A 14,113-nucleotide genomic window follows, 5' to 3' on the forward strand; every position below is an offset into this window, starting at 1 on the left:
GGTCTGACTCAGGCCTTACTCAGCACAGAGCCTTTGGGGTGAGGAGCCTGGGACACCCAGAGAGGTTTTTCCCAAGGGATTGGGGAAGTGGTTTCCAGTAGCTGATGTCCCAAGAGCAGTCCCGTGCTGTGACACTGGAACGGGGTCAGCACGGCTCAGCGCTGGGGACAGAGGCTCCTGCAGGGCCCACAGTGCCAGGAGAATGGGGGGTGGGCTGGGGGTGCTGCTCCCAGCTGGAGAGGACACAGGAACAGGCTGGAACAGAGGGACCCCACATCCCTGCCCCACAGAGAGCGGGTGTTGAGCAAACACCACAACTGGTTCCTCCTCCTTTCCTCCTGGGCCTAAGAAGCATTTCTCCTTTTTCTAACAGACACCAGCAGCTTCCACAAAAAATAACCCTCCCTGTGCCCACAGCCCTTGGCTCTGCCCCGACCTTGCTCTGGCAGCTGCTGGAACGATCCAGGACACAACGCCCACTTCCTGCCACAAAAGCAACCCAAACCCTGGCACACATCCCAGACAGAGGTGCAGGGTCAAACACCCCTGCTGGCCTCAGCACTGCACCTTAAAAAACCCAACTTTGAAAGAGTTATCTTGATGTTTAGGGGAAAAGCTGGCAGGGGGAAGGCAGAAGGGAAGGCAGGCTCTGTAATGTCCTGGAACAGGAATGTGGAGCAGCTCAGTGAGGCATGCACACAAAATATTCCCAACACAAGCACTTGCCACCAGAGAGGGCAGGCAGGCTCCTCTTCAAACACTGGAAATGCTCCAGCATGGCCAACCCCACCTCTGGAATAACAGGGCAAGGAGGAAAGGAAGCCTTTACGAAGCCGAGGATGCTCTTTATTAGTGCGCCTGAAAAAAATCTAGAGAACATCTGACAGACACATCCATAAAATCAGATTTTTTATAAACAAAACGCCAGCATACAAAATCCTGCAGTGCTTCCTCCCGTGCTCCCTACAAAATGATTGTCTCCATTGTCAGTCTGTGTGTGGGGGGAGGGAGAGGAGGATAAATAGAAGGGGATGCCCCGTACTCGAACTTTGTTTCCTTCCAAAGTCATATGGAAGAAGCAAACTGCTGCTGCCCTCCTTGGTTATACAAAAATAATGAACACAGGGGGTATGGGGGGAGGATCAACACCTTGGAGGCAGCACCCTGACCCCCAGCCCTCCAGGGAGCCCTTTATTGCATGATCAGCCCTCAGTGCCTTCCTCAGCACAGCTTAAAGCCACAGCTCCTTTCACACACAGAAAACAACCCCCAAACTAAAAAAAAAAAAAAAGTCACTGATAGCCCTGCCAGGAGAAATCAGCTGTAGGGGAATGTGGAGATTAACCACAGCCACATTTTTTTCCCCACTAACCTTCATAATGCTCACTCACCCTGGCCACAAGTTAAAGCACAATAAACACCATCTCCTGCAGCCCCAGGACTAATCTGGATAAACCTCCCGGGCTGCCACTGCATGCAGAGCAACTGCAAGAGCAACAACTGCTCTGCTCCTTCATTTGTGGTTGAATTTATGGTTTGGAAAACAGCCCTTTAAGGTCCTTCATGGGTCAGCTCAGAAGCAGTTTCATACCTGCAAGTATCCAGAAAGAAAACAAAGAGTTGCCGTGAGGCACGCGGGGAGTTTGGCAAGGGTTGGGAGCAGCCACTGGTGCGTGTGTGCTGCTCTGCCACTCCTTCCAAGTGCTCCCACTGTGCCATGGGGGGAGAGATTTCCAGAAGCAGCTCTGTCTTGCCTCCCTCTGAAAGTCTCACCCACCCAGAAATGCTCCTGAGCTGCCCAGGTGGGATCAGCCCTCTCCTGCTGTCCTCGTGCCACGAGGTGAGGCCACCAAGGACCGGCATGTGGGACAAGGGGATGGGGACACACATCTCCCACGGCCTGGGGCACTGGGAGAAGGGGGAAGCCTCCTCAGGAAGCTCCACTCTTAATCTGAACCTGAGGAAAGATCAAACAGCAAGAGGTGAGGGAACATCGCAGCTGCCAGGGAGTGTCAGCCCTCAGAACTTCCAGCGCCGACAGGGAGAAGAGGGACTTGGAGAGACAGCTTCAAAGGTGACACAACTGCCACCATCCCACAAACGTGGCAGAGCTGGGAAGGGATCCCTTCTCCCCCCTCCTCCTCATCCCTCAGCTCTCAGGTGCAGAAAAGCAGACAGGTGAGAAGAATCCTTGACTTTCATGTTCCTCCTGCATCCACAACCCAGGGGAACAGTTGAGTTCTTCAGTGGATCTTCACAACACCTGACTGAGATGAACTTTTCCAGCCTGAGAAACATTCCTGCAAGGGAGGAGCCCCACTCTGGGCTGGGAGTAGCTCAGCTGGAATGAGGACTGACCAGCAGGAGTGTGTGATGCCCAGGAGCTCTGCTTAACCCAGAGCCGGGCAGAAAAAAGCCAGACTTGGAGCTGCAAACCCCTCCACTCTCCTTCCCAGCCATTTATACCAGCTAAGGACCTGACAGAGAGGTTTCACAGGGCAGGTGGCCAAGTGGCAGAGCCCCACAGCCATGTCACCCTCAGAATCCCCCTCCCTGAGCAGAGAAGGAGCTCTGGGCTTTGCAGAGGTGACCCCAAGGCCAGGCAGTGCCAGGGGCAGGGCTGACCAGCAGTGATGTAGAGACAGAGTTCCCAAAGCCCTGTCCCACCTATGGCCATAGCATGACGAGGTGCTGGCCCTCAGTTCTGCCTCAGAACGACTTGGGGACAGCAAAATTCAGTAATCAGAGCTGGAGCTACTACAGAGCTGGAGCTACTGCTGGAGTGCATCTAGGAGTGCCAAAAGGGAGGGGGAGGGCAGGCTGCCCTTCCAAAAGTGCTGAGATTTCACACCACCTCCCCCTTCTTTGCATAAGGAAGGTGGAGCAGAAACAAAAACTCACTCCCTGATCTTTTGTCCCTAGGTTAATGGTACCCTTTGAGCAACAGGGATCTTCCAAAAGGGCCCAAGTTTTACTGTTAAGCAGGTGACTTCAGCGAATTCCCTGCTGTTAATGGATTACACATCCCTTTCCCCAAGGTCTGTTAGTGCTAAGACAAGCAGCAGCAGCAGCTGGAGCCTGGGAAGGGGCTCAGAGGGACAAGGGCTCTGTCCTGCCCAGATGTGCATCACATCTGTGCGCAGCAGCCTTCCCCTGAGCCCCCTGGGCCTCTGGCTTCTCAGCAACCACTGCTGGGGGCAAGGTTTGATGCCTACACTGGTACACTGACAGATCTATATACACCCTCCCAAAGCCCAGGCAGGCTGGGCAGGAACACTCTAGGTTATTGCATAGAAGGTGGCTGTGTTAGCTGGGCCTAAATGACAGTCTGGGAGCGCTGCCGGAGGCTCAGGGGCTTCAGGGAGCTGCTGGCAGCAGGTGCAGCCTCTTGCACTGGGGGCTGGCATTCCTCCTTCCTGGAGTGCTCCTCATACCATTCCTGCAGCAGGGGAGCAAACAGGCAGGGATTAGGATCACCCCAAAAGGGCAGAGCCTGCTGTCACTGTGATTTTTCCAGGCACAGAGGGCTCTTCCCAAAGCCCTGGGTGCGGCCTAACAACCCAGCTAACTGCAGCATGCCTGTGGGGCAGGCACTGAGACCAAGGCAACTTCCCACCCTCAGGATGTCCCTCCTGAGCACCCAGGCCTTGAGGATGGCTGTCCCCATGATGTCTGGGACTGGCAGAGCAGCATCCAGGCTGTGCCAATCCCTCAGCCACAGGCCAAGCAGAACACACAGGGAGCTTCTCTGCAGGTGACCCAGCCCCATGGTAAATAATGTGCATTTTCCTTAGGGGGACTCAAGACTCAGCCCCAGTCTGTCTGCTCTGGGGACAAAGGACAGATCCAAATGGTTATAAGATTAATTTTTTTCAGCACTAATCATTAGCCTATGACCTTCAACTGCCTTTGGCAGTGACCAAGCCCATGGCAGAAAGCTCCTGACCATGGGTGGCACTGGCAGGAAAGTGCTGCTAAAACTCCAGGGAATCTGCTGATTTACCTGTCTCCCATGCTGCTCAGCCTGCAAACCAGGCAGGCCAGCTTGGGACAAGCCAGCCTTGCTTTCTGTGTCAGACAGACACACCTAAGCTCACACACAACCACATTCCAGAGGTTTAAGAGCTCTGTGCTCAGCAGCCAAGCCCTGGGCAGCACCAAAGTGTGCTCACAGCCCCAGCAGAGACCTGGGGAGCCCAGGGCAGCTCAGCATAGCAGGAGTGCCTGTGCACACCCCCAGGGTGGTCACTGTCACACCTGCAGCCGCTGAGGAGCTCTGATGTGCCCTGTGGGGTAACAAACCCTGGGCTCAGAGAAAGCAGTGCCCAGTGCTTGAAAGGACAGGATGGGCTGTTATCCCAGGGAATGCTCTCACCACAGACCTGCTGGCAGCGCCAGCTCAGCCCCACATACCTGGATCTCCTCCTCATACATCTTCATACTCAGGTCACTCTTGGTCCTGGACCTGCGTCCCAGGAACACTGTGGACATTTGCTGGAGAGTTGGGGAAGGAGGAGGAAACACCAAGACAGACATTCATCAGTCACTGAGCAGCTGGAACTTCAAGCATCACCCACTGATGAGCTCAGGCCATCCCAGGCTCCTTCTGCTGTCACCTGAGAGGCTGCAGCCCCTGTGCCATGATGACACTGGGGTACCATGGCCATTGCTAAAACAACCACTCAGCTCTGCCCAGCTGCATGAGACAACAGTTCTGACACAAGAGCTCATCTTCCCAGTATAGAATGTTTTAGAATGGAAGCATAAGCAGTGCAATGGAGAAAGGAAGGGTCAGGAATTAATGCCATCATGCTGCTGCATGGACTGTCCCAGCCCCAGTGCTCTTTGATGGCACAGAGAGACAAGCAGGAGAATTATGAGAGAGTGGCTTCCTTAGAGGAAATATAAATATGCTTTCTTTCCAGTCAGCAGGGGCCAGGACAGCTCTTAGGGAAGTTTTGAGGCAGCAGGGACCAGACTTTGTCAAGGCTATTCAAGGAGCAGCTGCTGCTTTTCCAGAGCAGCAAAATTCTGAGATGCTGCAGTCCCTCCAGCAGCTCAGCCCTCACACTACACAGGCAGGTGGATCTTCTCTCTCCACACAGACACAGTGGCCCTGGCACACCCCCCTCCCTGAAGGTGAGTACTCTCAGTGTTTCCTCTTACCCCATATTTGTCCATCTGCAACACAATCTTCTGCAGCTGAGCTGTTTCAGTAGCAGCTGAAGTCCTCTTGTACAGCTCAATTATGCCAATCACCTCCTCCTTGGAGATCTCCTTCTCCAGAACAATGCCATTGTCTTCTGGAGAGGCAATGAAACAGAAACAGAAAGAGGGGAAAAAAAAAGTCACCAAGATGAGCTTCAGCAGCTGCTATGATAACCTGGAAGGCAAAGCTAAAGCACACAGGGCCAAGCCAGAGCTCAGGTGCAGCCTGTTCCTGCTTCTGTGACTGGAACATGGATATGTTCAACCCAAACAAGGAAGGGAGAAAGTTAACAAGTGAGAAGGGCCAGCAAACCTTCTGACTCAAACTATTCTCATCAGGCTCCTTGGTATCTTAAAAGAAAATAAATCTTGTAGCTTTTTTTGCTGGCCTGTAAGTTAGGAAATATCACTTAAGAGTTTCTGCCTTTTGACCTTCATCTGCCTAAGAGAGCTTGGGAGCCCAGGGCTAACCAATGTCCTTCACTGCTCCCTTCAAACTGGGTGCAGGAAGGATCACACATATTTCCCTAATTAACAGCTCCTGGGACACACAAATTTGATCTTCTGGCGCCTAAAAACCCAGGGAGGTGGAGCTTTCACCTGAAGGAACAGCAGGAAAAGGGCTGTGAGCCATGAGTGTGGCTCTGGCACCTGAATTAGCAGGTCAGGAAGGGGCCTGCAGTTCCAGACCCCCCACTCAGGAGGAAAAGGACAGTGAGTAAGTGATGAGGGGGATGCAGAGCCCAGTCTCTGCCAGTTCCTACAGGGAAAGGCATGTCCAACACCAGCACAGAGTCAGCAGCCTGAGCACAACCAGAAAATTTGGGAAGAACTGGACAAGCAGTGTCTGTTGTCCTCCAGGTCGTGGCAAAAAGTGCTGGCAAATCACCTTGGAGACACATCCTGCCACCAGTGAGGGCATTAGTGAGGAAGGGTAATTGGTTTAAAAAAATTATCAATCTTCCCTTCCTGCAAGGTCCCTCATTGAGCTTTGCTACATCACTGCTGCAATGTTTCCTAGAAACCTTGCATGAAATGCACACGGACTTTCTATTTCAAAGAATTTGGCTGAAATGGCTCGAGTGGTTGAAGTTTGCATGTGTGTGCGCACAGATATATATAAAAGCCACATAAATACACCCACCCATGCTTTTTGGGGAATTCTGGGGGAGAGATGAGGGGCATAGCAGAAAGACCAGACAGAAATATCACACAAAGAACAAGCTCGAGCAAAAGAACAACGAGCAACAGAATTAGCTCAGGATGTCAGGTTAAAAAAAAAAATTAAAAAATCTGTTTTTTCCAGGCCAATCCCATTTTCTCCTAGAGACATGAAGTACCAGGGAGAGAAGACACAAGGCTGCAGGTGAGCCAGGCCTCAGCTCTGACCTTCTGAATCCTGGTTCTTGCGAGTGTAGTTCATGCGGAACACAAAGGCGTCCAGGATGAAAGCCACGATGATTGTCATCACCACCATGGTCACAATGTAGAAGATCATGAAGTACAGACGGCTCCAGTGAGTGGTTTGGGATGTCACCCCTTCCTAAAGAGGAGAGGGAAGAAGTGAGCAGTGCACAAAGGAGGGAGAAGCAGTGTTAACTGCTTATCAAAGCATAAACACTCTGCCCCCAGGGACTGCTGGTGCAATGCTCAGTGCCCCAAGAGATCCTTGCAGCTAAAAAGAGATGTTCCTACAGGCAAACACACAGAACATCCAAAGCTGGTGGCTTTGGACAGCAGGGTGACAAACTGGAGCACAGGGTGACTTCATTTGTCGAGCCTGTGAAGCCTGAAACGTGCCCAGCAGCATGGCAGGGGCCAAATGCCTCCCAACAATCAGGGCCAAAAGATACCAGGCAACAAAGGCACCATGGGAGGAAAGGAGTGGTGCTGTGGAAGGTGGCAGTCTGTGCAGCCTGCATCACTCACCATGATGATGTACCAGTCGTTGACCACCGTCAGCTCAAACAGTGTCACTGCACACAAAAAGGAGAAAACACACACAGGGAATTGTTTTATCCACCCTGACCTGCTTTACAGTGATTTTTAGATAAAGTGTTTGACAGGCAAGACTGACACAAGCCAAGTTTGAATAAAGACAGCAAATCCAGAGAGAATGCAGACCCTCCCCACTGCAATTCCTTCAGACACACAGAACCTGCAGCATGGCTTCATCTCTGTTTCCTAAAGAAACCAGACCTGACTCCTCACCAGAGGGCATGGAGAGCTCTGAAATCTCCAGGAGATAAGCACTCTGCTCACACATTATGAAAAATCATGGAGAGCAATCAACACATTCAAATTATTCTTCATCAGAGGGTTTAAAGAGAGGCAACGCTGCTGGTTCTTTAGAAGGGCAGTGCCTTAATGCCCTCCTTGAACACCTCTGCTCTGATCACCAGCCAGAACAGATCTGCTGCCTTCCAGCTGGCTCTGAGAGACCTCTGCTTACCCTGCAGAGCATCCTGGCACAGTCAGTCAGCTGGAGCTCTCCAGACAGAAAGAGCAGGATGTGAGTGAGGCGCATTAGCAGGACTGCCTGGGAGAGTCCCAGGCTCACATGAGCATTACAGAGCCATCCAGCTCTGCAGGAACACAGGATAATCTTTTCTAGGGACAAAAGTGCCCTTACCAAAGCTGTTCAGAATGTTGTCAAAGTTGTTGAGATAGTAATAACCTTCCTCCACAACTGTTTTGTTGCCAACTGTGTGGTTCACCCAGCGGTAGGAATCTGCGACTGTGCTCGTGCTGGGTGGAGAAAACAGGACAAAGAATCAGCAGAGAGCAAGGAAAATCTAAAAAGTTATAAACACCAGCCCCTCTAGAAGGTGGTAAGAAGAGTGGCCATTTCTACCTCTAAGCCAATATTTGTCTTTCCCTCTGAAAGGAATCCTCTCCCCTTCACAGCACATGGAGTCTTTCTAATCATTCAGCAAATATTATACCAGAGAAACTGAGAGTTTGAGTTCCTTGGCTCACACCCTTCAAACTTGGCATTTCCAAGTGGTTTGCCATCATTAAAGGTGAAAAGGGCACAGCACAGCTTGGAGTCCAGGAGCAGGTGAATTTATGTTGGGTGAATTTGCTGCTGGACAAGCAACTCTGGCATCATAGAGACAGAATGGTTTGGGTAGGGAAGGACCTTAAAGCCCATCCAGTTCCACCCCCTGCCATGGGCAGGGACAGCTTCCACCATCCCAGGTTGCTCCAAGCCCTGTCCAACCCGGCCTTGGACACTGCCAGGCATGGGGCAAGAGAAATGAATTATCTCCTGGATTTTTGCCATGTGTTGCCTTAGCTACAAAACCCCACTCAGCCCCAGGCCACTTCTCCACAGGGAAATGGAGCTGCCAGAGCTCCCTGCTGCTGGCTGAGCACCAGAAGCACTCTTGAGGGGGCTGGATTGAGGTACTCACTTGCAGCAGTTCGGGTAGACCACGCCAGCAAAGAACTCCATGCCAACGATGGCAAAGCAATAGTAGAAGATCAGCAGGGTTAACCCCAGGCTGGAGGCACAAACAGAAAGAGCACTGTGCTGCTGGAGAGTTGCTAAGGCAGGGAAACACAAAATGCTAGGCTGGTTGCTCTGGGAGGGATTTCCAAGGGATGGGAAGCAGCACTGGAAAGCCCAGCCCACCCTCCCTGCTGCTGGGGCTCTGCAGCTCTTGGCTGCTCTCATTCAGGGAGCCCTTGGACAAGGAGTCTGCCACTCTCTCACTGAAGAGAGAAACCAAAGAGCAGCCTGGATACCCTCCCAGCCTGTCCTTTTCTGTTCAATAAACATCTCTCCACAGCTCCTTCACTAAAGAACACCACACACTGTGTGTGCCCTCTCCGCATCCTTGCAGCAGGGACCGTGCCAAGAGCAGGGCTCTGCAGCCAGCTCAGGACTCCTGGCAGGGAGGCAGGGCTGAGGAGCAGCTCTCAAGCTCCCTCTGCCCCACCATTCCACAAAAATGCTCTCCAGGGGCCCTGCTGAGGACAGGGAACAGCAGGGGCCAAGGGCATTTGTGCTAGTGTTCTTCCCACAGGGGCTTTGTCTTCCAGCAAGAGCTAGGATGGGGGAGAAAAACTAAAAATAACTCTTAGTTATCCTCCTACCACCAAAGCAGGGGGAGCTCAGGGTGCTGGTGTTGTTGGAATTGGAATTGGAAGATGAACACTCCAGTGGTTCAGAAGAATCAGTAACTACCCACTGACACATCAGGGCAGGTTGGGCAGGTCCCTAGCCTGACCCTAAACCTTCACTGCCCTGTCCCTGCCCTCACCCCCAAATCCCTTCAGCAGGTTGCCAGGTCCCTAGAGTGACCCCAAACCTTCACTGCCCTGTCCCTGCCCTCACCCCAGAGCAGAGGTGGTACCTGGCCATGCGAGGGAACAGCTCAAACATGGTGTCCAGCACGTTCCTGTAGCGTTTCTTCAGCTTGAACAGCCTGAAAGGAGAGGCCAGGAGTTACCCACACCCACAGCTCTCCTGGTGTCAGGGGAAAGAGCAAAAAGGAGAATCCCAGCCCTCTCTACCTTGCAGGGCAATGACAGTGAAGTTTCCTGACTTTCCTAACTTCTTGTTCAAGTGGTCTCTGCTCACCTCCCTGCTGTCCCATCAGACACAGGACTGAGGGTCTCAGGGAAAAAAGTCTGTCTTTTTACATGGCATGATGCATAAACAGCTATTTAAAACTCCTAAAAATTGTAAGAACTTATGTACAGGGTCAGGATGCATTCCTGCTTCCCCCAGACACAAGCTTTTCTGTGTTTCCCCCATGACCCAATAAAAATTGATGAAAGAAAACTACACTGTGCCTGCTAATTTAGGATTTGGCAACCCCATCAGCCTTTACAAACACAGCTGCCAAACAGGCTTTGGCAGGGGAGGAACAGAGAAAACATTATTTTTTTTTTTCCCCTCTTGAGTGTCATGAAGTGTTCTTAAAATCCTCACTGAAGAGCTAAATTACATCAGCTTGTTTTTACTGAAACATTTCACCTCAAATCCCTTCCCCCTGTGGCTCTGGAGGTGTTTGTGAGGGTGAGGGTACCTCGACATGAGAGGGTTAATCAGCCCTGAACTGCAGAGAGGTGACAGGCCATGGTCTTGCTCCAAGTGTGAGATGCAGTTGGAGCAGGGCAGTGCTTCACCCTAGAAAGCAGCATCCTTTGAAAACTGTAATTTCTGGCAATTCAATGGAAATTATTAAACTGGCTCAGACCATCTCACCCTGACAGAAAAGCTTTTCTCTGAACAGCATCAGACAATTTAGAGGAGGTGTAAGAACCCCACGAAGGCAGACACAGGATAATCTGCCCCCAGTAAATCCCTTGATCTCTATTAGAGATCAGCTTAAGCTCCAAAGCACGGGGTGTTCATATCCCAACCCAAGTTTTTGTTATCTCTCATTTTGATAACTCGGGCTAATCCCATTACCCCACGCAATTCCTGTTGGCCACGGTCACATTCCCACAGAGCAATCCTTGCCCTCTCCTGCTAAGGAGCTCAGTCCCCAGTGGGACTGATGCAAAACAAGCCCTGCTTTCTCCCACCTGCTCTCTGGAATCCCTCCCTTCCTTCCCAGCCTTTCCCAGCTCACCTCAGCAGCTGGAGGGGCCGCAGGACCACGATGAAGTAAAAGGGCTCCATGTCGAAAGCCAGTGCCATGAGCCCCAAAAATGCAAACAGGGTGACTGAGAAGTCAAAGCTGGCAAGAAAAATGAAATAAAATTAATGTAAGAGCAATGATTTATCAGCAGGCAAGAGGGGTTGGTGCTGCTCCAGCCTAACAAGATGCACGAGGCCAGGAGCAGAAGGATGATAACATTTGGCTGATGGCCTCCTGTCTCCAGGCTTGGCTCAGGAGTTGGTGTTTCCAGCCCAAAAAGGTGGATGTGCACTTACAGATTCCAGCCTGAGGACAGGTACTCCACAGGCCCCAGCCCAGTGGTCTTCAGGAGCAGCTCCACGCCATAGACTGCAACACAAGAGCAGCAGCAATGAGCAGCCCCACAGGAAAGGCCCATGGGGAGCCCTGCCCTCATGGATGTGTGGTGGTTTTAAAGGATTTCTGTTAAACAGGGGTTTAACAGACCCCACCCAACCTCCTCATTCTCAGTGAGGTGCCAAAGAGACTTTTCCCCTCCAAATCAACACATGTCCCTGTGTTCATGGAGATTTCTCTCTGGAGGAGTCTACAAAACAATCCCTGTCAGGCACACCATTGTTCTGGATGGAGGCTCTACACCCATAACTTCAGTTCCCTCCCCAGCTCCTCAGGAAATGACACAGCTCTGCTGGGAGGCATCAGCTTACTTGTGAGGAAGACTACGTAGCTCCAAGGGACATTCCTGGAGAAGAAATTCCCTCCTGCAAGACACAAGAACAGCTTTCTCAAGTCCTCCCTTTTTTCCAACCCCTCAGCACCACAGTGGAGCAACAAGCTGTGATGTTGGCTACCTTGCAGCATGAAGGTTTCAACAAGAATCCAAATTCCATTCACAGCCACCACAGTGTCTGGAAAAGAAAGGAAAAACCCCATAGCAAAACCACTCCTGGGTATCCATTTCGTAGGCCAACAAAAAGAATGCAATATAGGACAAGTGGCATTGGTTCCAATCAATGAGCAAAGGGAACTCATAAATTGTGAGTCTTCCCCCATGTCTTTCTCCAGGCCTTTAAGAGAGGCAGTGCCTTTATGTTCAAAAAGAAGCAAAACTAAAATGTAAAAAAAACCCAAATTACTGAGCAGGAACAATCACTTAGAAGCCAGCACGTAGCAGCAGGAGGAAGCACTCTTCCTCCTCTAGAGGAGAGAAGCACAGATTCCCTGCCTCAGGCAGCTCAGCTGCCAAGCAATCCCTCCAGCAGTGAGGATGCTCACAGCTCCTTGAGAGCAAACAGAATGTGCCTCACTGGGGAGGCACTTCCTTATCCAGAATATTTCAGCTGTAAAATAAATCCCCCAAATTCTGGGAAAGCTGACCACCAACCCACCTAAATGCAACAAGCCCCACAGAGGTGCTGTGCAGTGAGCCAGGGAGGCTCTCCAGAACAAGGGGTGAGAGCCCAGGCTGCTGGGACAATGCAGCAGTTCCCTCCCTCCCCACCAAAACTCCAAAACTTGTCCATGAACCACAGCTCAGACCACAGCAAGGTTGGGAAGGATGTTGAGATGCTTGAGTGCATGCAGAGGAGGCAGCAAGGCTGGTGAGGGGCTGGGAACACAAACCCTGTGAGGAACCCCTTAGGGAGCTGGGATTGTTCAGCCTGGAGAAAAGGAGACTCAGGGGTGCCCTCATCACTCTCTGCAGCTCCTGAAAGGTGCCTGTGCTCAGCTGGGGCTGGGCTCTGTCTGCAGGAACTGACACAACCAGAGCACACAGCCTGGAGCTGCACCAGGGGAAATTTAGGTTGGATATCAGGAAAACTTTTTTTCCAGAAAGGGTGATAAAGTTCTGGAATGGCTGCCCAGGGAGGTGGTGGAGTCCCCATCCCTGGGTGTGTTTAACAAAGCCTAGATGTGACACTCAGTGCCAGGATTTAACTGAGGTGCTGAAGCTGGGTTGGACTCCATGATCTTGAAGGTCTCTTCCAGCTTGGTCATTCTGTGAATTCTGTGACATATCCTCCAAATTCCTTGGAGGGCTGGCAGAGCCAGCACACCAGAGCCACACGAGCAAGGGAGCCAAGCAGATCATTCCTACTCACACATGGTGTACTGGAACACACGGGACTTCACCAGGATGTTGATGCCTGTGTAAAGGAAAGGATGACAAAACAAATGTTTACACCATCCTCCACACGACAGATCCCTCCCTCTTCTCCCTAGAGACATTTGCCATAGAAGCTAAACAGATCAGCAGATGATTAACTTCCACTTTTTGGGAACAAGTTTAAATATCTTTTAGAATTTTAACATCAACGAAGTCCTTATTCTTAGCCCCCAAGAGGCCCTGTTTGGTCTCTATGTGCTAATTCTGGGGTGGACAGAGGTAAATGCTCTGTGTTTGGAACAGCAAGGAGGGTTGGGAGCATCAGCAGAGCTCTGAGGGCTCCTGTGGCAGCTGTGTTTGCATCAGGAACACACACCACCTCAGAAGAGCTGCAGGTTCTTAATTCTGAATGGTGACATCCAGTCAGGGAACTTGGGACACGGGGTAAATTGGCAAGACATGACTCTGATGGGGGTTTCAGGCCTCTCTTTTTCCCTTCCCAAACTGCTGTCCTTGACCTGAATGGGACCAGGCAGCCTAAGAGCTTTTGTGACAACCCAAATCCCACAGTCACTGCAGGAATATTTCCACGACAGAATCCTCCCTGGAGACTCTGAATCCAAATCTCTGGCCTCAGAGGCTCTGGATGCACATGGAGTTGGTTAGAATGCCTTCCCTCAGGTGTTTGCCAGGGACACAAGAGCAAGGCCCTTCAGAGTGTCCTGTCTTTGTAAAGAATGCTGTTCCTGCCAGCTGAGCCCGTGGTGCCATGGACAGAGTGAGTTACCTTTGAAGATGAGGAAGGCAGTCCGTGGCAGGTCATCGAACCAGTGCTCGCGGTTCCGCTTGGCCTGGAAGCACAACAGCCTCGGTCAGCAGCAGCCAGAGCCACACCCAGGCACAAAAACAGGCCAGGGATGGAGACCCACCCTACCCCAGCACTGCTTCTCTCAGATTGCCTTGTTTCTCACCCAGCTCCTCTCTAACCACTCCTTTTCTCTCCCTCCCACACACGGTTTTCTTTCCTCTCCACCCAACAAACTCTTACCTTCCATTTTAAGCCAACAACTTCATAGAAATTGTAAAAATCCTTTAGACTGCAAAACAGAAAGAAACATCTGATCAGAGCCTTGAGGGTGAGCAGATCCTTAATTGTCCCTGTCAGACATCACCAGTGGAGAGTCCTGGAAGTCATTAACTC

The 14,113-nt window shown here is 51.4% G+C and overlaps 1 protein-coding gene across 2 annotated transcripts in view; it reads right to left on the reverse strand.

Annotated features, from left to right (window-relative positions):
- Positions 1 to 824: 824 nt before the first annotated feature.
- Positions 825 to 14,113, reverse strand: part of TPCN1 (two pore segment channel 1) — a 42,165-nt gene continuing 28,876 nt past the window's right edge. For both annotated transcript variants that reach the window (XM_058037223.1, XM_058037224.1), the window contains 15 exons: positions 13,961 to 14,009; positions 13,700 to 13,763; positions 12,908 to 12,952; positions 11,657 to 11,713; positions 11,513 to 11,566; positions 11,102 to 11,174; positions 10,797 to 10,904; positions 9,570 to 9,641; positions 8,625 to 8,714; positions 7,841 to 7,956; positions 7,138 to 7,184; positions 6,598 to 6,751; positions 5,167 to 5,303; positions 4,414 to 4,494; positions 825 to 3,439 (listed from right to left, as the gene is read on the reverse strand). In XM_058037223.1, the coding sequence (XP_057893206.1) occupies positions 3,317 to 3,439; positions 4,414 to 4,494; positions 5,167 to 5,303; positions 6,598 to 6,751; positions 7,138 to 7,184; positions 7,841 to 7,956; positions 8,625 to 8,714; positions 9,570 to 9,641; positions 10,797 to 10,904; positions 11,102 to 11,174; positions 11,513 to 11,566; positions 11,657 to 11,713; positions 12,908 to 12,952; positions 13,700 to 13,763; positions 13,961 to 14,009 (1,270 nt within the window). In that variant the 3' untranslated portion in view covers positions 825 to 3,316. The remainder of the gene's footprint in view (positions 3,440 to 4,413; positions 4,495 to 5,166; positions 5,304 to 6,597; positions 6,752 to 7,137; positions 7,185 to 7,840; positions 7,957 to 8,624; positions 8,715 to 9,569; positions 9,642 to 10,796; positions 10,905 to 11,101; positions 11,175 to 11,512; positions 11,567 to 11,656; positions 11,714 to 12,907; positions 12,953 to 13,699; positions 13,764 to 13,960; positions 14,010 to 14,113) is intronic.

Source organism: Melospiza georgiana, chromosome 18 (assembly GCF_028018845.1).
Source record: "Melospiza georgiana isolate bMelGeo1 chromosome 18, bMelGeo1.pri, whole genome shotgun sequence".
Classification (NCBI taxonomy): domain Eukaryota; kingdom Metazoa; phylum Chordata; class Aves; order Passeriformes; family Passerellidae; genus Melospiza; species Melospiza georgiana.